The following is a 27,549-nucleotide window of genomic DNA, read 5'->3' on the forward strand; positions in this document are numbered from 1 at the left end:
ACAGAAAACAAAACGAAATAACAGACCCAGCACTGAACCCCGCATGTTAGTAAGCCATGGAAGAAGAGAACTTCAAGCTTCAGTTACAGTCCAAACTGGACTGACTGAAACTCTCTGAGTGTAACTGCAAAGGTATGAAAATAATTGCCATCTAATTTATAAATGCAGAATGCAAACATGTTACCATCAGTCTGAATGAGTCTTTATCAATAAGCACAACTTATTCTCCACTGGCTGCCAGCTGGTTGTGTTCTGTATTCAAGTTCTTATATAAAAGGAAGGTTGCTAACCGCAAATGTAATAGAAGTAAATTCACATTTTAACTATGTAAACAGCAACACATGTGATTTTCACTGATTTGTCACAGTTAATTGCTGTATAATCAGAAATAGATTGCACGGAAATGCCAGTTTGACCCCATATAATTGCAGAATGAAAGCAGACCATCTTATGGCAACATTATAGGCAGGTTTTAGAGCCAGTGTTGGAATGCTTAACAATCTCATTTTGCATTGTTACAACTGTTGTCTTTGTTTTAGTTTCCGAACAACGCGCTGCATTATGGAAACTGTTAACGTTGCAGATGTATGGCAATTCGACTGTGCAGGTGCTCATCTGTGATTGGTGTGCTGATGTACAGCTCCTGGGTGACCGGTTCCAGCCTGTAAACCCACCCTATACGCAGAGCCCACAGAACCAATGGCGAGAGAGGCTCACTTGCTTCCCTGAACGCCTAAGTATGAGTATTGAGAATGAAGTGCTGTTTTCTCTTCTTTTTCTGTGAGTTAATGTACATGGGCATCGGAGCTTAGCTTAGTTTTTGTTTATTATTTTAGCCTCAGCTCACCCTGAAGCGTTGACACTCCTGTTTTGTCGTTTTCTCCTTCACGTTTTTGGAAATAAAAATGACATTTAAGAGAGATGTGGTCCGTGGTCAAAAATTACGCCATCAGTTAACGAATTTGAGAGGACAACACTAATCCTGTGGGCTAGAGACAAGACTCAGAGCAGGCTTGTTTTATCACGATGACCTAATTAAATCCCATTTATACAGACCACAACAAAAAAGTCACGTGTAAACAAGTTGACAGTTACAGCCTGAGATCAGGCTGTCCTAAATCCTTGTGTTCAAGGCTGACACAAGCGTCAGCGGGCTTGGCTTGGTTCAAACCGAATCATCATCAAATAATCACTGACTGCCTTTTTTGTTGTTGTAATATGGCAGCATGCAATTGGTTACCCAGGACTGGAAAGTGGAAAAAATAAGGAAGGAAGAAAATTGGAAATGGTGACTCACTGTAACACTAACATTTACAGCAGCATATACCGAAGGTCTTTGTGGGGTTTGTGTGTGGCCACTGCATACAAAAGTCATAAAAGGCTTTGTTTCAAGCTTCGAGGAAACTATGACACTCCCTATACTGCACACCAACAGTACAATGGCTCTGGATGTTTGAGCCTTACTTACACTAAGAGACAATGTGGCGCGATCTAATCATGATATGCTGCATGTGCAGTGGCAGTATAAATCACACTTTTCACATTCATTAAATTCATTAATACACTGGGGAAACCAGTAAAAAGGGGGCCTTGGTGTGCAGTCAAATGACAGTTTCCACATGTTAACTGCACTCGCTACTTAGATGTGGGAAGTTTTATTAGCCCGGTTGTAAATGGATCTCTGTTCTTACTAGGGGAGCAGTTTTCTCAAATCTGCCCTGAAGGCAGATGCCAGAATGTCGGTGACTTTGCTGCCAGTGTCAAAATGGAAGTAGCTTCTGAAGAGAAGAGGGAAAACACAACCATAATTGCTGGTCCAATACCCACAATGGCCTAGTGTGAGGTTTCTTTATGTGCCAAAGAACATGTAGCCCATCACTGTCTGGAGGTGTGGTGTAACAATCAAGACATTAACATAATCCAAAAATGTGGACATGCATGTTGGACTGAAATGTGTTATGCTTTTTTTTTTTTTTTTTTTTTTTAATTATATAATTTAAAGACAAGTCGCAAACATTATGGACTGCAAACGGCAAAAGATAGAGATACATATATAACAAAAGCAACCGGAGGGAAAAAATATTGCCCAGATGGTGTGCGATTTCTCCCCCGGACACAATTTTCTCACTCATTCAGTCGAATACTTCCTCATCTCCATAGAGGACTGGCACTTACATAATCACATCAAACTCTCCAGCCCACCCCCTTCTCTCTCCGTCTCTCCCCCTGTCCTTTTCTTCTCTTCTCTTTCTTTCTCCCTCTCTCCCATGTGAGCGTGCAGAATAATCTGTTCACTAGGGAGGATTTGTCTGGAGGATAGGAGAAAGATGTGCATGGAGGTGAGAGCTGAGAGTGTATGGCAGAGACAGGGAAGGAGCAACACAACACCCCACTACTTTCTTACTGGCTTGGGCCCCATTATGCCAAGAACAGAGATCGTGTATGCTGATTGCTGCCTGTTGTTGTGAAAGCACTACAGCGTTTGTGTGGCTGCCAATCTCTTCGTTGCTCCCCAGAGGAGCAGCTACGCAGCTGTGCACGGTGCAGGAAAGGCTAACAGAGACAGAGAGACACACACACACACACACACACACACACAGAGAGAGACACACACACAGACACACACACACACACACACACACACACACACACAGAGAGAGAGAGAGAGAGAGAGAGAGAGAGACACACACACACACAGAGAGAGAGAGAGAGAGAGAGAGAGAGAGAGAGAGAGAGAGAGAGAGAGAGAGAGAGAGAGAGAGAGAGAGAGAGAGAGAGAGAGAGAGAGAGAGAGAGAGAGAGAGAGAGAGAGAGAGAGAGAGAGAGAGAGAGAGAGAGAGAGAGAGAGAGAGAGAGAGAGAGAGAGAGAGAGAGACAGAGAGAGAGACAGAGAGAGACAGAGAGAGAGACAGAGAGAGAGACAGAGACAGAGAGAGACTGACTCCTGGCTAAATGCACCACAGCTGGGATGAATGAAAGTGAGATAATGCACAGTAGAGTGGGGACGGCGGGTGGAGCTCAAAAACTTCATGCAAAATGTGCAAGCCATCTACTTTTCTGTTCACATTACGGAATAAAGTTGCCCAGTGGCCAAAAATACTGGAGAATATTTACAAAATATCGTAGCAACCACATTTATTCAAATACTTAAAAGATCTGTTTCTAGGAAATCAATGTGTGAAATGCAGGTAGAGGCAGAACAATCAAATGAAATAATGTATGTAAAGTAATTCAGCACATTAGAGGCCTTAATCAAAAAAGGCTGCATTGCAATTACAAATGCAACACATTTGAATGAAAGAAAGACTGGGATGTCTAGGCATTCAAAGAGCAGCAATACAAAGGATTCATTTAAAAAGACTACGAACACTGCCAAACTGCACCTACCCATATGCCCAAAGGACTCCGATTACTTTCACAGAATAATTCAACAATAATGCAGGCTATGGTGCAAACTCATTTTCCATTCTTGCACCAGACACGTTTAGACACTCTGTTCTGTCCAGAAAATAAAGTGTTAAGTGGCTTCAGTATCTTGTTATGCTTGCTAGAAAATGTATTCGCTCCCTTTCTCAAGAAGCTGGGATGATCTCACACAGACGGGAAGAGGGGGAGTGAGTGAGATACTGCAAGGAGTAAAAAAGGAAGGTGAAACAAACAACTGCCATAGTGGTTCACAAGTGATTACACACTGCAACGGTTTTCTGACCTGTAATTAGGTTAAAATAGCACATTTCCTCCTGCCTTCAGTCCAGATTATTAAAGAGAAAACATTAATCTGTCAAACCGTTTCTCAGTATGACAGATCTCTGGAGAATGGCACAGTTTCTAAAGGCCATATTAGTGCTCACATTTTCTCCCCGAGTTTGCTACAAATGGAAACATGGTGTGCAGAATTACCGAGACTTGTGAAAAGACAAGCACACAGAAGAGAATAGACTGAAGGATTCCAAAGGCCAGAATTACACTATTCACACTCTGAATGAGCTTCAGTCTGAATTCTGAGATCTCTAAAGGAATGCTGAAGCCCTGAAATATTCAGCTGAAAGCTTCCCCACCCCCAGACGCCTGCCAGCAAGACCACCGGTTTATTTCAGCTTCTACAAAGAAATGTGGGCTACCTGTCTGTAATCTCTCCTTCTCATATGAAGGTTATTTTTATGTGCTTAAAAACATAATTCATTGCCACTGTAAAAGCTGCAGAAGGCACAAGTGAGTCAACTCAGAGAGACTGCCAAGTGATTGAATGAAGAGTCAGAAAATCAGAAGCTAGTGGGAAGCATTCAAACTGTGCAGTGTTTATCTGTTTATCAAACCATGACCCAATGTTCCCGCACTGCGGGCTAAGCTAATAACTGTTAAATGGGGCCAGTGCACAGCTCTCTGTTATACAGTGAAGACCATAATGCTAGCAGACTGACATTTAAATAAGCCAAAAATAAAAATAAAAAATATGCCACAGCCCCACAGTGCTACAGAATCATTTTGCCATCTGCTGTCTGCCATGTCAGACACACAAGATGATTTATATACTGAAAGACAGACCCCAGCCTACTCCTGACTGATGTAATATCTGTCAGCTGATTTCTAGTAAAGTCTGCCTACATTTTGTATTCCATGCATGTTTTAATACATGCAAGAAAATCTGCCAAACAACTGAAGGAGGAAAAAAATTCTTGTGACTTCCTCTGTGCGTCATGCAAAATTCATATCATGCACATCAATTATTTCTAAGTACTCATCAAGTTTCATCCTCAAAAAGAGATTATATTATATAAATAAAGACCATTAGCAGGTACAAGACCTGCATCTGCATTGACAAGGTACTACTCATACAATTCTTTGGCCAATTTACTGTTTGGTCGATTAGAAAAGCTTTTTTTTTTAAAAATAAAAATAAAAAAATTTTTTTTAAAAACCACCTCTGCAAGCTTCATTGCCCAGCACAGCAGTTTAACACAACATTACAGAAGAACGGCTGCAGATGCCAATTACATAAGGATTAAACTGGGGGAGGGTTAACAGGCACAGGCTTTAACAGAATAATACTGCATAACAAATGCTGTCTGCAAGAAGCCTCTATGTGGCTGTGGCTAGCAATCAACAAGAACAAATTCATCAAATTTGGCAATGCCACATAAGCATCCATCCATCCAATATCCAGAGCTGGCGGCCCAAAAGGCCGCTCCCTTGATGTGTGACATCTTCCCCATTCACCACAAAGTCTCTGACTTTCATCTACTACTACAGCTCAGTCCCACATTTCTAAAATTACACTATTAAGGATGAATTACTTTTCTTTCTTTCTTTTTTAATTGAAATGTGCATCTAGTATAAAAATATGGTGTCACCAATAAAACTAAAGCAGTGGCAGATGCTGAAATGATCTGTAACAATACATCAATAGCATTTTTTTGTTCAGCAAAAGCTATAATTATGTTAACCTAAAATATTTTTTGTAGTAGACATTGTTGGGCATTCACCGACACCAATTTTATATCTACACATACATTCAATTGCAATCAGTGACCTCACGCAGTTTAAAAAAAAAAAAAAAAAAAAAAAAAAGACCAAGAGAAATCTTCTCTGGTAGGTTTCAAAATTAGAGAAATGTGTTCCTCGTGAGGGGATAGACCATATTCATGAAGAAGGCATCCTTACCTTTCACTTCCAGGCTGGAACTCTGAAAGCAAAGAAGGTCGACGACGATGGGGCTGGGTGAGGTGGGGACTGTATTCCCTGCTATGATGAGAGGGGTAGTCAACCAGTCCGACATCCTACAACAGAGACAACAAATCTTATAGAAACTCCATCCTCATTAGAACACCACGTAATGTTAGTGTTAGAAAACCACAAATACCTCCCCCCAAAAAAAGTCTCCTGCCTTGGTTCTCCTGTAATTTCTTATCTTTTATCTTAAGCTCTCTGTCAGTTGGCGATATGTCACACATTCCATCAACTTTCATCGTCCAATGAATATGATGACATAAAGGAGCAGCAGGGTTAAACTAATGGTGGCCTAAAGTCTTGGAACTTCCTGTCATTCAAGTGAAAAAAAAAGCCTTGCAAACACTAAAGGTCAGTGAATGAACTTTTACGTCAGCCAGAGGCCTCTTCTTTCAAGCACAGACAGCTTTGTCGACGATGCGTGGAAGAACATAATCTTGATAATTAGGAGATGTGGGTGGAAATCATGCGGAAGGCCTTGATGCCGACTCCATAACAAAAACATGAACTTTCAACTCAAACATCTAATGAGGGGACCATTTTCAGGTTACGGCAGTGTAATCTGGAAAAACACCTATGGGGGTCTTTGGGGTTAAGCCCTTTCCAGTAGATCTGACTAAAATCCTGTTTACCAAATAGAGCTGGGCGATAGAACGATAACAATATGTATCGCGATATAACTTTTACTCGATAGAGAAATTAAGCTATCGCGATAGACCTCGCCGCTCTTGTCCTCTTAAAAAAATAAATAAATAAATAAAAGGTCAGCCAATCCAAATTAAGTAGCGCAGAGCCGAACCAATCACAGCCGCAGCGTCACGTCGCGTGACTTGTTACGTACCGCACAAGTGCCAAGCCGCACGTGTGTTTGTTTGGGAAGCAGCCAGCGCGTAATGGAGGAAATGAGTGTGCCGACTAGAAAAATCAACCGAGCGTGACCGAAGAGAAAACAGATGATGGTTCCAATGCCGGAGAGATTGTCGAACGGAAGAGCCATAGAAGTTCCGTAGTGTGAAGGTATTTCGGCTATTTCAAGTCTGACAAAAAATAGAGTAGCATGCACTGTAAATTGTGCCGAAAGCAAGTCTGCAAATACAATAAACTGGTGCATGCGTCAGACTGTGCGCCACGTTATTGTTTCGGTGAAATTAATTTCTACAATACTGTTACTGTTAATTCTACTCTCTGCAGTGTTTAAATGCTTACAAATACACACAGTTACTGTCCCTCCACACACACGACTCGGTTCTGCTTCTATGCCCCAGCTTTGTTTACTTTTTCCCACCGAGGCTTCTAGACTTCTGATTGGCCAATATTTCTGCACGGTTAGGAATCTAGCGCCACCTGCTGCTTTGGCATGTTCATAGCAGCGTTTTCCTTCATTTCTGCCTTTATGTGTGGACGGGATTATTTTTTTAAAACGAAAACGGAAAATCTGCGTTTTCAAAAATACCCGTGTACGTGTGGACGTAGCCTCAGTCTCTGACTGGAAGCGCTAATTCGTCATTCGGCTTTTGTCAGACTAAAGTAACTGTTAAAACTGTTTGAAAAGCTCAGCTATACAACAAGGAGAGATTGAGAATTTCCTTTTAGTTCTCAGTTTATTTGATATTGACAAAAGTTAGTCAGTTTTGTCTGTTCTTCTGTAAAACAAACTAAGATTTATTTTTAGAATTAATATTTTGTTTCTAAGTGGAATTGACAATTTAGTCTGTTTCGTTTGTTCTATTTTGAAACTTAAACGCTTTAGCGGCTGCCTTTTGTGTAGTTTGCAATATTTGCCTTTATTTATCTGAAAAAGTCTCATGTTCCTTAAGTACATCTACCCTGTTGAACTTATTATGGGAAATAAATATTTAAATAAAAACAAGCTGCTGATTATTTCACATTTTACTTGTGAGCAACGGCACATTTAAATCTTACAAATATAGTTATTTGGCTTATATCGTGATAGATATCGTTATCGCCTGAAATGAAAAAAACATATCGTGATATGAAAAAATCTCATATCGCCCAGCTCTATTACCAAATATCCAAGTAGGAACAGCCAAGCCACAACTACAGTTTTCATCTTTCAAATGTTTTTCCCTACAAAACAAAAAGGCAACACAAGTGATTCCATTAAAATCATTGTGTGTAAGGCCCCTTACCGTGTGTGCCCGTTGCAGCTGCAGTGGTAGAGTGGCGGGGTTTGGCAGGTGCCGTGTGTCCACAGTCCTCCGGCCCGGCGGCACAGTCTGGGGATGAGAGGACATGCTGGCACAGCCGCTTCCTCTACAGGCAGGAAGTGGGTGTTGCTGTAGAGCAGATGCTGCACATTATCGGCCGTTTCTTTTAGCCTGCAACCTATGAGAAAAGAAAAGAAAAAAGATTAGATGTTTTGAAAGTTAGGCCAGTGGAATTGCTCTCAACAACAGAATAATCACAAAACTGGCTGTAAGCACAGCTCTTTGATGCTTTCTGGATAGTACATCCAAAAAAAACTAGAGATCTTAGAATGTCATCACATCCCTACCACAGCTGCTCCACCCTTAGTAAAGAAGTGAGAATCCTTGCACCTGCTAGACCCAACCTCTCATTCACAGCCTACTGAATGGCCCACTGTCCACACACGGAGGACTTGCAGACAACACCGGCCAAGACAAGCAACCAGCCAGTAAAAATACTCCAAGCGCGATGGGGTTTTAGGACCAACATAAATAACTCATTTCCAGATAGAGATGTAGGTCTCAGGAGTCAGGCCACTAGATTTTAACTGCAGATGACATTATGTAAACCAGAGTGGTCACATCCACAAGGAGTATGGCATATATGGACCCAAAAAAATAAAAAAAAAATTAAAAAAAATTAAAAAAAAAAATGGACATACAAGTAAAAACAGCCCTGAGTGCTACCTACAGAATGAGGTATAGGTAGGTCTGTCACATAGGCCTGAGACAACTTTAATTATTAATATATTATATATGTTATCATTATGAACATATATGTGGACCTCAGGCACCTCCTGCAACAAGGAAGGAAGTGAAGAGAATTTGTTACTTAAAGGTAACAGGTGTTAATCACAAGGACAGACATACAGAAGAATAAGTTAAAATTACTTTGCAAGGTAAAGGAAAAAAAGAATCATCTAATGACATGCTAACTGCAATGCAAATGCTCAGAAATGGTGGCAGCATGCAGTACTTGCAATGCACTGGCCGCAACCCTGTAATTGGGTTTAAAACCCCATAAAAAAGAGGGAATAACTGCCCTGTCCTCATTACAGCGACCATGCAAATTATAGCAGATGTTGGAAAACATATTTGCAATATAAAAATTAAAGAAAAATAAAAAAAAAAAATATATATATATATATATATATATATATATATATATATATATATATATATATATATATATATATATATATATATATATATAAAAAAAAATTTGTTTCTCAGTGGGATGGATGGATGGATACACTTATAGTCTTATTTGTGAGATTTCACTCTCCACATGATGTTCACCGTCATTCTCAGGCACACTTACAAGCCTGCTTTGCTAGTAGTAGTAGTAGTGGATGGACTAGTGCCTGCGACATGTGTCCCTGTGACTTCTGCCAGCAGAGAAATTAGGCCTCCTGCCATTTCTGCAGGGCTTTGGCTAATGACGCCTCCCTCTCATAGCTCATGTTTCAGTGCTGTGTGTGGCGCACAACAAGAGGCATGGTGAAATATGGGCACTCAACAGGGGCACTGATCGAAATCTTGACAAGATAGCAAAGTGCTTTAAGTGCACTGCAATTTTGTAAACTGAATGGGAAAGCCACTGTCACTGAGCCAAACGCTCAAAACAAGTCCAAATGCATTTCACTGCTCGACGACAAGATAGGACACAGAGTAGTTTCTTACTTTAGTCTAAAAAACGCTATGCAAAAACACTTAACAACAAACATAAGTAGTTATTAAACATATGAAATAAGCAATACCAACTATGTATTCATACTTTAATATGCAACAATGTTTAGTGATTTGATAAATTAATGACTATTAGAACAGAAACTACAAACACATTATCTTGTTTCATTTGGTTACTTCCCAATTTTATTGATGACACACATATGAAAGACATGCCCTATATCCTATGTGGAACCCTCCATTTCCAATACTGCATTAACAGATCGAGCCTTAACTACTGCTACTGGCTGTTAACTGAGCAGCAGTACTTAATTTCTTTAGTGCTGGAATATTAATTTGAGTAATAGAAAGAAGCACTTTGCCTACACTGAGATTAGTCTAATTTTAGATTTAAATTATTAAAGAATAGATAATAAGGAAAACTAATATGCTGTTTGGCTCTACAACGAAAAATTAATGTTCACTATTTTACGGAAAGTGGCAACGATATTGTGCTGGGCTGCTCCAGAAAAGCTGGCAGGTTAGCAAGTAATGGCAGACAAACATTAAAAACTACAGTCAATCACTGCAATCTGCAAGCAACCAAATGAATCACTTGGTGCAGCAATAGATTTAATCCAGCAACAGCCAGAAGCCTTCAGTAACCGCTGCCAGCCAGTCAGGGAATACATGTTGTTCCCTAGCAGCCGGTGGTTGTATCACATTCAATATGGCGAACAACTCTTGAGTATTGTGGCCATGACGTCACATGACAAACCGCAACTACTGGCTATAGTTCCTCATAGTGAGCTCCTTTCAAGTCTCTCAGCTGGGACAGGCTGAGTAATAATCTTTGCAACTGGTAATAAAGTAGAACTTTTTATAGCACAATGAACCAGAGACCAAATCACAGCACTACTTTGGGCAGAGTACTATTGTGCCAGTCTCCATTGTCTGACTATGATTTTGAGTCTTTTTTCCCCAGCACAAAGAGGGGCACTATCTACCCTTCCTTCCTGTTCAACTGTCACAAATACAAAGTGTCACTTGATTTCAGTTACGCAAAGGGCTCTATTACGAAAGGCTGAACATGGCTCTGACTGTAAGAAACAGAGGAGCTCTGTAAACATAGGCTCATAGAGGCCACAAGATGGGAAAACACTGCTCAGAGTCTCACACCAACTAGAGACTGTGCCTTTGTGTCTCGCAGTCTAAACTGTGGCTTCAAATATTTTCACAAAACTAGTGCACACTCATTGTTTGGTCAGACAGACTTGAGTAAACAGACCACAGAGGGAAAGTCCTTTAGCAGAAACCCTTAAATAATTTAAGACACTATTACTGTATTGACATAATGTGTACTATTCAAAATAAAAGGTCAAAAAAAAGAGGCCAGAAAGACTTAAACGGGGTGAGATGAGCCTACCCACGCAGAAACCTCTCTTTGATGACTGTCGTGTTCAGAGAGATTCCCCTGAGAAGTGAGAAAACAAGTCTGCAGGCCGTATCAAGATCGGCTAGGGCTGCTCGATTATGGCAAAAATGATAATCACGATTATTTTCACTGAAATTGAGATCACGATTATTTGACGATATTTATTTAACCCTTTAAGACCTACCATAGAACCAAGTCCACCAGAGCTTATATTATTATTTTTTTTACATGTTGTAGTGCCATTTGTGGGAGCATTTCAAGTTGCTATACATCAATACAACTGTTATAGCCCATATTTTAATAATATGTATGCATTAAGTCCATAGTAATTACATAAATTGCAAAAAAGTGCAATAAACTACAAAAAAAATTGAAAATCGCTTTTGTTTTGTTTACATATATTTCTACTTGGAGAAATTTAAGAGGTTTATCCCTCAAAACTTTAAATACAATAAAGTTGCAAAAAAAAATAGTTTCCCACCACAGGAAATTTTGAGTGTCTTCATAGTTTTATTTTGGAGATACAGCAATTTTTATATACTGCAGGAAAAACAAAAAACAATCCTATGATGCAAATTTGCAAAGAAAACAGCATGTGCATCATTTTACTGTGGGAAGTGTTACGAACAGCTGATAGGAACGGCAAAGCATGTTTCTGGAATATTATGTTTTTGTTCCTGCAAGCGCTTTTTATGCAATTTTTGCAAAGCTATATGTGGAACGAAACCGTGACCTAGGACAAGCTGATGGCATAAGATGTAAGTACAACTCCTCCGGTTTCATATGCAAAACAAATTATTGCGCTAGCTTACACGGTTCAGGTTCTACAGGGATTTAACAATAGTTACGCAAAACGGAGCGTGCTGCTCTGACCGGCTTTAAAGGGTTAACAATAACTTTTAAAAAATAATATAAAATAGTGTGCAACACCACTGAAGTTTTTTTTTTTTTTTTTTTAACTCTCTTTTCAACCAACGGCAGTCACTCTCCAAATAACTTCTGCTTAGCTTTCCGAGCTTCCCTCGGGTCCTCTTAATCAGCGGTCTCCACCCTTTTTTGCGCCACGGACTGGTTTATGCCCGACAATATTTTCACAGACAGCCTTTAAGGTGTCGCGGATAAATGAGGGAGGGGCTAATAATCGGCTCAGTCATTTTTAATGATCGTTGAAAGCCCAGATCGTAATCGTGATTAAAATTCGATTAATTGAGCAGCCCTAAGATCGGCAGAGAACAAAAAACCTCAATCAAGATGAGAGAACCAACACAATGAGTGATCTTTGACATCCACTCTGAAGCGAAAGGGGCCTTCCAGGCGACGGGCTAAACACATGCACTGGCACTGCTACAGACACCCACAGGCAAGTCGTTGGCTTGCTTCCAATGCTGCAAATGAACTCAGTCACCTCACTCTCTCGCTCTAGCGTGCCTTCCTTCCCCACTCTCTTTTTACTCTCTTCTTTTCCACATAGTAGAGTGGGCCTCAACCTTCAGCAGTGCAAGCCAATATTTCATCCTCTTACCCCCACACACCCCACCCTCCCTCTCCATTTTAGGAATGGCTTTGGAAATACTAGCACAGAGCACACAGACGGCTTGCAGTCTTCAAGTGGAGCAGAAGGCAGACTTCAAACAACAGTTTCATTCTACTGATATAAACAGTTATTCAAATCTCGGTGTGCTCAGACTTTGTAGCTTGAGCACAATTGATTGTCCTCATTCCTGAGAAAATTAAAGGATTTTTTTATATACATGATTGTGAATACTAAAATAGAAGCAAACAACTATTTGCCATGTAAAGATACAGCGCTGTAATTGTATCCTTAGCAGAGACCTAGTAAGCTCACTACCAGCTCCATATGTTTATTCTGAACTGAAGTAGCTTTGCATGATTTACAGTTCAAGGTAATCTGTGTTTATCCTAAACTGGGTCTTAGTGTATCCCCTCAGTTCATCCACCATCTCAAACAGGCCATTTTAGCTCCCTTACCCCTTCCTTTATGCCAACTTTCTTGTGATTGGCTGCCACTTGTAAACAACAAGTAGGTGAGGCTGTTATACTCACTACCCGGCTCAGACACCCAGAGAGTGCCTCTCTGGGACCTTCCTGTATTTTAAAGAGATGCGAGTGAAAGCAGCATTCATCTAAGTGACAGGAAAAATGTGGCCACTAGGGCTGTGCGATATGACCAAAATCTCATATCCCGATAGATGTCTTCTATCGTTCCGATAACTAAATAAATCACAAAAATGTTACATCTTCTGAAAATTCTGTGAATCCAAATTAGATGCTGTACTGTCATTTTTGTTAATTTTAAACCAATTCGATTACCATTACACAGTAGATTCTCTTACACATTAACCTAAAAAAAACAAAAAAACAAAAACAACCTTGTGCTTCCCTGACGTCCTGATTAGACGCTTCAAAACCATTTTATCTACATGGCAGAAGATTTCTTACAGGTACTGAAAGCACACTCTCCTACAGTCTTGGTAAACTCCTGTATTAACATTTACAAGTGGTGTAAGCTTGTGTTTCAACGGGACTTTAACCTGAGTGTGTCCATGTATTTTTTCGGTCTTTACCAGTCTGCAGCTGATCCAGTGAGAGGAGAAAAACCAGTCTGTTCACACATCTTTGCACTTCCTGTGTCTTTATATAGCACCAAATGGTTATTGGCAAAATACATTTCAGATGTACGAACTGCCCAGACATATCAGGTGATCTGAGACAGGTCTGGTTAATGTCACTGGACACCCTTAACATCTTGTGGTAGTCATAACATGATTTCATATTTTTCAACTCTGGTGCTCTTATTTTTTATTTTAATTTTTTTTGGCAGGGGGGACCTGCAGTCTTATAGCTAAATCTGGAGAAACTTTAGCATAGTCTTGCACATTCATGCAGCTCTACTCCAACATTTTTCCTCATTCCCCATCCACAGAAATTTAACACAGAAACAGAGCCCTTGCAATTAATCCACTGAAGCCTAACAATTAGGCCCAAATAGATCTTTTAAGGTCAAAAGACATAAAGAAGGTCAATGCCCATCCTAAGATGATACAGTGGAAATCATTACACTATTTCCAAGTGAGCTCACCAACTTCGTTTTATATTTAAAGACAAAAAAAGGTTTCTCTTGACACTGATGTTTCCCAGACATGACTTTGCCTTGTTTCACTGTTTAAATAATTCATTCTGATCGGCCCGTGTCATGAACAGAAACGCCAAGAAGAAGACGTACTACAAAAAGTAAAATGAAAAGAAAAAGAGAGAAGGTGATTGTAAATACCTTTCAGTTAATCTCAGAACAAAAACACTTAAAAGATCCAAACCAAAGTGCACCAGCATTTCTAGTGCCAGGCTGAAATATCAAAACAATGACGACAAGGTAGACTGCTGCCATTAAAAAGTAGGATGACGACATAAAAATCAATGCTGTAAAGAGGTCATGATGCAAGAAATACCTTATTGTAAGTACATGTTTAATCTAAGACAGCCATAAAAAATTTTTTTTTAAAAAGAACACAGGCACGATTTGTGCCAACAGACAACCCGTGTGATATGCGATGATCAGCGGCATCTGGCCAATGAAGAGGGTATTTGCCTGGTGTGCTAATGCATTAATTAAATATGAGAGCTGGAGACTCAGGCTGGTGCGGTTCTCATTAGTTAGACAATCACTGGTGTTGCTTTCATAAGGTGACAAGTACTACATCAGTAGGCTTTCAATTATTCTTAGGCAGCACGAGGAACAGCGCGCCTGTGAAAAATATTCCCTCTTTTCCGCAACAGTGGACTCACCCAAACTTATTAATAACTGCTAGGTTTTTATTAGGAATTTTACATTTACTTAACTACTGCTCCAAACTATTAGACACCACGTCAAAGCAGTCACCAGTGTGGCTTAAATTGTCAAAAACAGATTTCTTGTGTGTTCAGCATTTAGGCTTTGAAATGTGCATCAGAATTGGCATATCTCAATATGTTTGGACTAGTAATGAATATGGGGATATGAAGATATATCCATCTATCACTAACACCCAGACCACCACGTATGTGAAGCCCTCCTATGTCATCAAAACAGAAAGACTGCTCAGAGTTTTCAGCTTGAAATAAGGTTAAACTTACACTAATGTTGGCTTTCTGTGTCTATTTTAAAAAGCGCTGTGAACAAAAAGGCTAAGAGGTGAAGTATACTTCGCACACTGTGGCAAATTTGGTTAATCTAGAGATAACATACAAAGATGTCAACATTCAAATGTCTGAAAATCAGGCCGGAATCTGCATTTTATTTTTGAATGTACTCGATCTTAATCTGGCAATAGGTGCAAGGATGCTAGAAGCTTTCCTAATGATAACACTGCTAGCTGCCACATAGGAAAGCAGTTACCCTAGTTACCCAAACACTGCAGCCTACCCCTGCTTGACTTTCACAAAGGAAATCTGCGGTCACAACACACAGTCAGCAACTGAAGACATTGTGCAAAAAGTGTGAACACCCACAGTCAACTTTGACACAGCTGTAATTTGCCTGATAGAAAGAGGTACAATGACCCTTAACCACAGCCTGTCAGACCTTTCATTTTAAATCTGACGGAACAGCACTGCCTATCACACTAACAGCAGCATGATTAGAAACAAAGACACCTGCAGCCATGAGACATGAGTAAAAAAAGAAAAAAAAAATAACAACAAAGCTATTTCAGATGCCGTGACTGAAAATGAAAGTGGAAGTATTCAAGTATAAACAGCACAGGAAGCTTCACTGATATGACTCTTATTAGGTAAAATAACCAATGTAATGCTACCCAAATAAGGTCCTTTAAAACACAAACCTACTGTGCCATTTAGTTTGACAAGAAAAGTAGAAAAATAATGCTTGCCATACAATGCAATACGATTCTTAAAAGCCTTGATATTCTGTGCACTGAAAAGAAATGTGTCAAACGTAGGTCACCTAATTTGTTGCATATGCATCACATATATTTTACACTTATTAACATTAATGCTGCTTAGATGTCTATTTCAGGCTGTAGTGCCAGTACTGTGTTCTCATAAGAAAAGCCAATTACAGAACTCTCATAAATCTTAAAACATTTAGATTTGGTGGGTATTAGGGTTCAGTATTGCTGCCAATTTAGGGTTGGACCCTAGCCCAAAAGCTAAGTGAAGCACTAGATTTGCTAGGTTTGCTACAGAGAACCATCAGGGAAGTCATCCCTGAGAGCTGTTTGAAAGTACGTACCCCTTTTCCAAAGGTAAAACTTAGGTTTGAAACCATGTTAGTAGTTTAGCTTTGGGAGATGCTCTGCTACACACCTTTAAGGGAAACCTCTATGAGACTGGTATGCTGAAGCTATTAGTATAAAGGTGTAGTTTTAAAAAAAAAACAACAAAAAAAACCACTATGATTCACCTACTGTTATACCCACAGTAAACAACCAAAAGAAAAATATATAACTACTCAGAATAATCCACTAGGATAGCTGTATCAGACATAAGGTAAAAAGAATGTGAAGAAGAAGAAGAAAAAATGCATTTGTATTTTGCAATAGACTACACGCATCATTGTCACCATTTCAACACAGACTTTAAAATGGACTAATCTGACAGGAAAGGACTAGCCAGGAGGTGGTGAGAGACTAACAGAACCAGCGATTGGCTGTCCTGAACCTCCAGATGTGGTCATCCAGCTGTGTCTATGGTGTACAGTAGAGCCATTATTGGATTTCCTGCCTGTTCCCTCGCTACTGGCCGCTTCAGCGACATTGTGTGAAATTACATAAGGCTCGCCCTGCCCCCTCCCTGCTGCCCAGTGTAGAACACAGGCCTTCACACACTGCCAACTATGACTCCCTGTAATCATGCAAGCAAAGCCACTCAACCAAAACACTCTTGAGGATCTAAAAGATACTCCCCTCCTGCTCACTCACACATGCTGACGCCAGGGAAGCAAAATTTACGTAATTTCTCTGGTAACTCCATTATGAAGAATCAACAAAAATCTTAATAAGTGCCTAAGAATGAGTTTACGGGAATACGCCTACATACAAAACAAATGAAAATGAAAGTGTGTGAGATATAGATATATATATATATATATATATATATATATATATATATATATATATATATATATATATATATATATATATATATATATAAATAAAAGCAACTTGGATCTCTATGACTATTTCTCCCCTTGTAAAGCAACTAAATACATGGTAGTTGGATATCTGTATGGCTTCTTTGACTGACAGGTGTGCTAGGAAAGGCCACGAAAACCAATGTCTGTCCCTCTCCTCTGACAATTCAAGCTACTGCACTGGACTGCTGCCCTGCATGTGTAGCATTTTAATAGTCTTGTAGCACTAATTAGCAGCTTTTTTGTCTTTAAAAGTGAAGCTCACTAACCAAGCTAAAGTCTAGTTTTGAACCCTCAAGATTGGCATTTCTGCTGTCGCCATCTTGGTTTCAAAATTCAGATGTGACAGGCAGGGGAGGGTTTGATTGTGAAACCACTTGCTGGCTGGTTGACGGCTTGTGAAGCAGAAGTCACGACCCAATAAGTAAACCACAAATAATTCTACTCTTCAAAACGGTGTGACCAAGATTTACAAGATAAACCCAATTTTTAATACGACCCCAAATGAGAGACTGAGACCATAAACTCAGCAGGAAATCGTTTACTAAGTCAAATACGAAAGCTTTTCCTCGTATACTTCCATAGAAACACACGTCTTTTTGCAACCACAGCTATCACCATCTGGTGGCATTCAGATAGAAAATAGGCCAAAGGCACTTCAAATTTGGCTTGATGTTTCCTACCTGGAAGCTATGTAAAGCCATGTTTTAGTTTGTATATTGACAAAGCTAAATGATTACATCTTCTGCTAAGTGTTTGCATTATGTCCGAGATATAAAGGTACTTTCTTTCGCTTCCGACTGTTGTATTATCACATGCATTCTGGATTTTATCAGCCAAAACTGGCCTATCGAGGATATTCAATGGTAAGTAGGTAAGTAAAACCACTGGAAACAACTCAAGTTCTCTATCACAGTGCTAAATTATATTGTTCATTTATTCTTTGAGCATACTTGTAAAATTAACAGTTATGCAAATGCACTACAAGTGAGGCAAATCCAAAAATCTGAACTAAATAATATAAATTCAAGTTGTCTAGATAAACCTTATTCATTCAGGTCAGAAATGTCAAAAAATGCACAACAATACTCCAACTCCGCCTTCATAACTTGTCTGGTAAAGTTCACAAAGTAAAGATAAGGAATTGTTCATGTAACAGTTTACATTTTATGCAGAAATTGTTGTACGGCCATTACTGTTAGAGTACAAAATATCATTTATCTGTTACTGACACACAAAGTTATTTCCCAGCTGTGTGGGACATGATAACATGAAGCTTTAACTTATGAATCTCCCTTTATTCTCCATTGGCTCTTTAAAGTCCACCTGACATTCAGCTCTCAATTCTAAGCAGCAGGAAATAAAACTGAGGAGTGCACTTGTCTGCTGAGCTGACCTACGTCCCCTGCACTGCTGCTTAATTATTCAAGAACTTTGAAATGTTCTTCAGTATGGCAGCATGCAACCCGAGTGCCTTTTTGCCCCTCATGATAGCAGCTTCATAGAACTTCCAGTTGTGCATGACAAGGTGTCTATGCATGTACACTGACATCGTGCATGTATTGCCAAATACTAAAGTCCATACATGCCTCCAGTATTGACACAGATGGCACAAACAATACACCGCTCCCAAATATGACACACAAGCTTGAATTAATTACAGTCAGGGAACCATTTAAGCAGGGAATAAATCCAAACATTACAAAGCAAAGACCAGATGTCATATCAACAGCTTGATGTACAGGCACATTCAAAAGGACTAATTTGTTCCAAACTGCACTGTCATGGATCCAAGGTACATGTCAAGACAGGAGTTCAGTCCTCTCACACAAGCACACGCAATCAGTAATTACACTTTCATACCTCTCACTTCTACAGTGGAATACAGCTGATATGTGTTCACCAACTCTCAGCTTGGCTAACTAACATCCTTTAATGGGGGGAAAAAAAACAAAAACAAATAACAACGCTGTAACACACTCTTAGTAGAAAACTTGGGCTAATCAGAGAGGCAAATGCAACACTACCCACACTGGTAGCCTACACACAAACAAGAGTAATGCCCTTTACCATGCTGTCATCTGTGTTGCGTAAGAGAGTCAAGTGAATCACTTACCACAGAGCCATTTCTAATCTTTGCTAATCCGCTGTCTGGCTCTCTTTTATAGCGTTTAAATATGGGTGACTGGTTTTAATAGCAAGAATATTTCATAGCTAGGGAAATCAAAACAGAACACCTTATGAATAATAAATGACTACCTTCTAATAACAGCATCCAAACACAGGTGTATCACAAGAGGTTTTGAGATGGTGTTTTACAACACAATAAGAAGTGCTAAGTATCTTTTCTGACCATTTAATTATCTTCATAATTGTATCGATGAAACAAAAAAAGAGTAAATTAAGTAGCTCAACATTAAACATTTGATCATATTCTCTCGTATTTAAAACGCAGTCATGTCTAATCTTCAAAGTCACCGACTAAAAGAGAAACTCATGACATTTAATAAAAAGGAGCAAGCTAACCTAAAAAGGAAAAGATACAACGATTCCTGTAATAGATCATTGTAACAAAAGGAAGTGAAGTTTGGTGCTCAAAAAAAAAAAAAAAAAAAAAAAATTCTTGTTACTAACCTAAGATTCAAGTGTTTTACGATAAAGCATGGGCTTATAAAACGTGTTCTTCCACATACCAAAAAACCCCACTAGAAATGCATACTGCCACAACATGAATACAAACAATAGTAGCAGTTTAGACTGCTGTTTATACAGTTTTTGTAATTGACAGGAACAGGTAGTGCATTAACGCAGTGATAGAGCGCCATATCAACTGTCAACATCATCTACAGCCTATATACCACAAAATTATTCTGGAAGTACTTTGTATGTAACACAAACACACAAAAGCCAAACAGCCAAAAAATAAGGTATTGTTTAAAACCCTGATAGACTACTTTACAATAAAGGTCAACATGAACACCCTAAAGAGTGTAAAAAAAATAAATAAATGTCTACTATAACAAGATAGGCAATCAGTTTTCAATGTTTATACATATGAGGAATTTTACAGGTTACTTCTCAAGCAACACAAATTCCTGATTGAAGAATAGATCTCCCGTTTTTAAACTTTGCAAGGTGATGGACACAGAATCGGTCTGACCTCCATACCCTTTCAATCCCTAGGCCAGCAGACAGAACATGCCCAACCTCCTCCTCTCTATAACTGCCTAAATGTTAAAATTAGATTACTTAGATGATTAGGGCAGAAATCTGAAGCTGCAGGATAACCAATATCAGAGACATTTTCTTTGAACAACACATCACAACAAGTTTTTCCATTTGCAATCACAAAAAATAAAAAAATAAAAAAAAAAATAGCACAGCTGCCTAACTTCGGCCCCCCCATGTAGCCACTAGAGCTGGGGTGGTACCATTGTCCAGTTCAATAGCACTTAGATTGTAATCTGAAGCAGAGCAACAGACCAGCTGTGCTTGATCATAATATTCTATCACACTGAGTCATGCATAACATTCTCCACACACAAAACCTACCAGGTGCAGTCCACTAGTGAGCAAGAAATGCTAGACAGCTGCACTTACTCATCCAGTGAGAAGGAAACTGGGTTGGAGGAGGGAAAGAGCCTGTGAGGCAGTTTTACAGAGACTGCCTCATATTTCTCTCTTAGGTTTCCACATGTAAACTTGAGGGTTCATGAAGTGCACCATGTACTAAACTTGTGTCGTTTCCCTATAATCACTCTGTTTGTGCAGCAGTTAGAGTAAATAAACATTTAATTTGCTGTGTCAAGTGCTAAGTGTTGGAAAAGTCACATCTGCTTGGATTTGCTGCATTATGAGGGTAAGAAACCATGTGAACTTGTGATTTAATTCCCCATCCAACTGGCCTGTATAGCCAAGATTCGGGTAGAGATTTGAATCAAGGCTTTAGCTGATATAAAACAGTGGCTTACAGCCCTGACACACCAAGCAGACAGATGAGTTGGATTGCATGTGGACAAATGTCACCAGATCTAGTAAGCTGTTAACATCTGATTAAGAATGTATATGCATGGTTTGACACTGGCCAACAAAAAGCAAGTACAAGGCAAGTGTTGTTCCCATACCACAAATACCATTTCTAAAATCCAAATAAAATCCTTATAGAGCACTAAGGACACTCAACTGAGTCCGAATCAAGAAAAAATTACATTTGCCTACCTACATACATTCATACATGTCCATGAATACATATCTGTACATTTCTTCATTTTTACAAGGATTGGTCAAGTCTGAAGACATACAGCATATAAAGCTAGCAGTTAGGATGTATATAGACAGACGTTGTTTTGCCTAATATGCCTGCTGTGCTAAATCCACTATCAGAATGTGAAGAAACAACCGCTATGACTTCAGTTCAAAACTTGTGTGCACTGTGCTGAAGAAATATCAACTAAAATTGGACTATAACCAGGCCGTACTTTCCTGTAATTCAAATATGTACCATGAGAAGGAACAGTGAGCCAGTGTAGCATATATTTAACCAGCAAGCCATTAAAAACATTCTTATTTATGATGATAGCATAGGAAAAGGCAAAGCCTTGTAATGAAACGTGGTTAGGGCTGTAAATCTTTTAAACACGCGTCATGATTTGAGTTACAAAAAGGTATTTTGCATAGCTTCACTTGGGTTCACCATCTCCACCATGGTGTTGCCTATTTGCCAAAACACCCAGTTGAGGTGTTTTGGCAAATATTTAATATTTATTTCCCCAAATTAAAAACATGCTTAGGCACTACACCCAAGTCTCAAGCATTCATTATATACTTTCTACATCCACAAGTCCACTAGGATCAACTCAGGTTTAGAATTTGATTGCAAAGATCCATGTGGATGTTCATGTTTTTTGTTTGTTTATTTAGGGGGGTAATCATGCAAAATCTATAGAAAATTTACAGTACATTGCAATATCTACGCATGAACAAGTTGACTTCAAAGTAGTATAACAGAACATTAGTTTGTTATCAGGTGTCCAGCTGCCCATGTATGTGTCTGGAGTGTATTCAAGACTGATCTGACAGTTCAAATGTAACAAATGCAAAAAAAGAAAAAAAATGTAATCAAATTTGAGGCAGTCTTTTACTATGCATGTACTGCAAATGCTCACATTACTCTGACTATAACACCATTTTTAACTCATCTAGAATATGATTTTAGTTACAAGAGTTAGATGTGTTGCACATGCTCTTCCTGTATATGGTATATTTTGTTGTTTGTGGAAGATTACCTGCTATATCAGAGGCAGCTAATGGTCACATAAATAAAAAATAAAGAACTTGTGACATTTATTATTATGAAAGAAAGACATTTGGAATTTTAATGGAAATCTTTGATTTATGGCGATGCAATGTGCTTTGTCTTCCCACAAGAATTTACTGTAAGGATTCATCTTTCACAATGAAATAAAATGAAATGAGCAAGAACTTCCCCTTTCCGGTTTCATAACTCTGTTGTGTTTCTTAATAAGAGAAGAAATTGAACTAGCGGTGTAACGGTCTCCCTGAGGCTCCATGCAGAGCACGGGATTATCTCCTGCCCCCATTACCCTTCTGGAAAAGGGGGAGATATCGCCTCACTCAAATTTAACTCTTTACAATCCTGACACTATGCAATACAGACTCCAATTTTGAGGATTCACATCAGAATTAGATTTTTGATTTTGAGTGCATTATGGATTATTAGGAGGTTTAAAAGCTTTTCAGCCTGCCTGATCACACACCAAGTGTCTACAAGTACTATAACTGCTTGTAATATTGAGTGATTTTACATTAATGTACTAAATAAGCTAAACAACCTGCGCAATCAAACATCACACAGAATTTGTACTAGAGGACATTAAATGTCCAGTCCAACCGATTTTAATATGCAGCTGTCCAGAAAAATTGAGGGCTGAAGCTTAGGAAAATGATATTTGTTTCTAATAATACTTAGCTTGAAGCCCCCGAAATAACATATTACGGTGTCATGACGCAGTACCGGCGCAATATTTCCCCCACCCGACCTGCTGCCACAGCCATTACTGTCATTACTTTAACAACAGCGTGGGCTTCAATCCTATACATGAATGTAAATGCAAACAAACAAGGATGACTACATGAATGAGACAATCACAAGATTACATAAAAGCTATGGCGGAGAAACTGAGGGATTGCTTCATCATTACTGGTAACTGCAGGAACATTATTTGTACATTAGCCAACGTTGGTGGTGAAAATGGCATTAAACGAAACAGCTGATTAGCCATTTTCAGTAACAAAACACCCTCCTTGTTGCTATAAAGAGCATGTGTATAAAAATAGCTTCAGTAACACACACACATACATCATAATATCCTAACTACCCATGTGCTCATGTTGCTTATGCTAATTAGCAATGTGGAGCAGTAGGTGGTTAATGGGTGGTTAAACCATGCTAGTGTTGGGGGAGGGGTGGGATCTGATGTATAAATATCAGAGTGAAAAAGAAATGAATCAGAGGGTCTTTCCCTTTATTTATCTTCCAACTATCTTTAGATATTATGGAAATTTGTCCCAATTTGACTTGTGCACTGTACCAGATGTTTAACGGGAAAACTTCCTGCTGATAAAGTTAGATGTTTCAGTTGACAGGAAGTAATCTAAAGCAATCAGTTGTTTAGCATAACCTATCACACAAGCGTTATAAGGCACTGGAATAGCTATAACACATGCAAAATAAATACATGGATTGCATTTAATACTGATTGATTTTGAGTGAAACACATTTCATTCATTTGTGATAAGGCATTGCCTGCTTTACACAAACACACTCATCATATTGTTGTCCAACTCCTTTTTTTGTTGTTGTTTTTTTTAGCTCTGCTTCAAACCTGTGGTCTTACCACAGATCACTATTTTTATCATTGGTGACGTGCATAATCTATGTACTAATGGAAACAGGAAAATGCATTGACTCTTTGGTCATCCGTGATACAGTGCATCAAAGTGGCTTACCAACTTGGTCAAACTATATCCAGGGGAAAACCCCGTTTTATAACCAGAGAGGACAGATCAGTAAATACATCATTTAATCCCAGATATCCAGACAGTTACAGTTTAAGGTTTGCAAGTTTTTAAATATACATTACCATACCACTATGTATGTTCGCAATTGTGTGTTCCCACACGTTTCAAACGTAGGCACATAAAAGTAAGATATGAGACAAAATATGAGTTTGTGTTTCTTAGGGAACAATCACAGCAACACAAATTTCACAAGACAAATGCCTATTATTTGATTGCCGATAATCGGCTTTTATCTACAGTACGTGTTACAAGAGTTGAAGATATACACTATAGAACAAATAACTTTAGACAACAAGGACACCATCAAGGTGAACGTCCTCCCTAGCATTCAATATTAGGAAAACGTCTTTTAAACTATTTGTAACTCACTACCTTAGGTATCCAACCAAAGTGTTTTCAGTCTTTACAGAATTAACAGGTGTGTCTCAATAGCGATTAACTACTTAGAACCACCAAAATTAGAATGTTTTTATGACGGACTATCATTACATAGACTGACTGTAGAGACAGGAATGCAGTTTACCGGAGAATACACAGAGGTCCAAAAACCCCAGTCCAACTCCAGCAAGTATACTCACTCAGCAGCAATGTTGAGAAGCCAAACACTAACGCAAACTCCCTACAGTCCCTCTTTACTTTTGTTTTTAGAGACTTGACATCAAGCTGCTTACAAAACTACTGCACGCCAAATATAGCTTATCAGCCATCTGACAACAAACCAATTCGTCCCCGCTAAAGCCGATTCAGCGCATTACGTTCACTTCATGTACAACCAGTGTTTACAAACGCAAACCGGGCGCTATTGTGCATAGCCAAGTTAGCAGGCTAAATGACTTAGCTTGAACCCATTTTCTGGTACCGTATAGTAAAAAGTTGACAATCACTAATATTGTCGGATATTGGTCGTGTTGTGTGTGGAATAGCGTCAGTAACGAGTCACCACCAGTGTATGATTAATTCAGCTGAATAAAATTGGCGCTGGCTACTCGGTCATTCTGACAGCTAGCTTGGGAAGCTACCCTGGTTAGCCATTAGCCAGCCTAGCCTAGCCTAGCCATGTAGCACGTGTTCCGGATTTATAAAATAATTAACTAGCTGGGAATAACCAGCCAACTAGCACTACTGTGGCAAGATGGGTAACCAGCTAGTCGAACACCGCTAAAACATTTAATTTCATACAGGTCTGATAGGTCATGTAACTATAGCACAGCATAGAGACTCGAAAAGGTCAATACTGCTGTTTCTCCTCCAAAGAATAGCCGGACCCCGTCATCCAACAGCAGAACAGACCCCCCCCCCCCCCAAAACCAATGGACACAGCGAGCAATGAAAGCTAACTAACCTTAGCGGCGGGGCAAAAGAAATCATTCGGTGGTGTTATCGCACTGTGACTAACGTCCCAATCCTCGTCACTCGGTCCAATTTCGCTTAAAAGTCTTCTCGCTTCGACTAAACGTCTCTCCCCGGAATTAATCCACATGAAAGAGTAGTTTTCGTTTTCATTTAATCCGCTAGCGGTTTTCGGATACGTCGTGCCTGTTCCTGCACAACACAGTGGTCTAGTACTACTCCCTGAGCTGCTGCTGCTGAGACCATAGCAGGGCTGAACCGCCTCTGTCTTTCTCAATAGGTCCATAAGCTCTCTCGCTCCTCCTCTTTACTCAAAGCGCTGCACATTTCCCATGCCCACAGCATATTCAAAATTATAGTAATTTGGCATGACTCATTTTCATTGGTAAATAAAATGTTATGATTAATTTTCCAAATAGATTTGTAGGTGTGCTATTTAGGTGATTAACAAATATATATGTATAAAGCATACACGGTACAGCTGCTTAAATTTCCATCATAATCTAACACACTACAAACAGTCCACAAGAATTTCCATCTTATCCTGGACTTATTGGTACACATTAGACTCAAACGCACTGGCCCTCTCCAGTTACACCCCTCCCTGCTCCTTTATGAACCCAGAGCCTCCAAAAAAAGGGGGGTCAACCCAAGCATTAAAACTCCAGGAAGTCTACATCTGTGCTGCTTGATTCCCATGGAGAAGTACAAGCTGTGAATACACTGACTTAACATTGAAGGATAGTATTCAGGAGATCACAATATGCCATGCTGTGAACTGAGTTGATGACTCTGCTGAAGCCGGTACCTTGCAAATGATCTGAAACTGCTTTCTCTACTTCACACTGGCTTCTAAAAGTCACCACCCATGCTGCATCTACTTGAGTCACAGAGAGGATTTTGTGGAAAATGTCTGGCTGCCTTGTGGGGTTTTTTTTGTTGTTGTTGTTTTTCAATCAGCAGGGCTCATTTAAAAAAAAAAATCTGCTGAAACGTAATCCTGGTTTTTACAGTCTATGGTAGTAAGTTTCAGTTAATTTTATGATTATTTATTGTGTTATTCCACTTGGACAAGTCCTTGGCAACCTGTATTTGCCATATAACTATCTGGCACACTCCAGCCAGGCTTTATCTCGCCCTAAATTTAAGCAGCAGCCTTTCCTATGATGTCAGTTGGGATTGTTTTTTTTCTTCCTTTCTTCTTTCTTCCCTGTGTTTTTCTTTCTGCTCTGCGGTTTGGGAGACCCCCTCTAACCATCAGTATAACCACCATCTCTTCGTTCAGCCATCACAGAGCAGGAGAGATAACTGTTTATTTCAGCTGGGTTTTTTGGACCCAGCCGTTTGTCTGAACAATCTCTCCCAGATCTGCAATGCCCAATTTATCAGCTTGTTGATAAAGTGCAAATGTTTCTCACTTGCCAGTTTTGATGTCAACAGCTGTGTTTTATCTGCAGCCAGACTCCTCATAATGTTAAACAAAGCTCCAGACAAAGGCCAAATGGACACAACACTCTCTTTGCCTTTCTCTCCAAATTCTCACAACTGATAAATCTGGACAGGGTGCACTTTTTCCTGAATGCAAAGCAAATTCGGCAGCTCACTTTTGGATCCTCTGGGGTATCTTTTCTACAAGTTATTCGTGCAACTAAAGGATTGCTTCAGTAGATCCAGAGCCCACATGAAAGGCACCACCAGGGGTGAGAGCATGAACTAAGCAGACTTTGGAGATTTTAAAGGCAATCAGTTGGCAGATGCACTGCAGACATCCATAATGGCTAGGAAATAAAACATCAACTAAGCACCATCCTGTGATGACATTACAACAGCCACAACTCCATTGAATTCTCAGCCCACATCTTTCTATCACCAGATAAATTTCTGCAAATAAGGAGTGACACATATAACAAATG

At 39.4% G+C, this 27,549-nt stretch overlaps 1 protein-coding gene across 4 annotated transcripts in view; it reads right to left on the reverse strand.

Annotated features, from left to right (window-relative positions):
* The window catches only part of ncor2 (nuclear receptor corepressor 2), a 91,622-nt gene extending 65,760 nt beyond the window's left edge, over nt 1-25,862 (reverse strand). For all 4 annotated transcript variants that reach the window (XM_080894457.1, XM_080894456.1, XM_080894455.1 and 1 more), the window contains exons 1-3: nt 25,629-25,862; nt 7,878-8,073; nt 5,662-5,777 (exon numbers count right to left, since the gene is read on the reverse strand). In XM_080894457.1, coding sequence (XP_080750583.1) covers nt 5,662-5,777; nt 7,878-7,982 — 221 coding nt within the window. In that variant the 5' untranslated portion in view covers nt 7,983-8,073; nt 25,629-25,862. The remainder of the gene's footprint in view (nt 1-5,661; nt 5,778-7,877; nt 8,074-25,628) is intronic.
* Nucleotides 25,863-27,549: the final 1,687 nt, after the last annotated feature.

Source organism: Rhamphochromis sp. 'chilingali' (genome assembly GCF_963969265.1).
Source record: "Rhamphochromis sp. 'chilingali' genome assembly, chromosome: 10".
Taxonomy (NCBI): Eukaryota; Metazoa; Chordata; class Actinopteri; order Cichliformes; family Cichlidae; genus Rhamphochromis; species Rhamphochromis sp. 'chilingali'.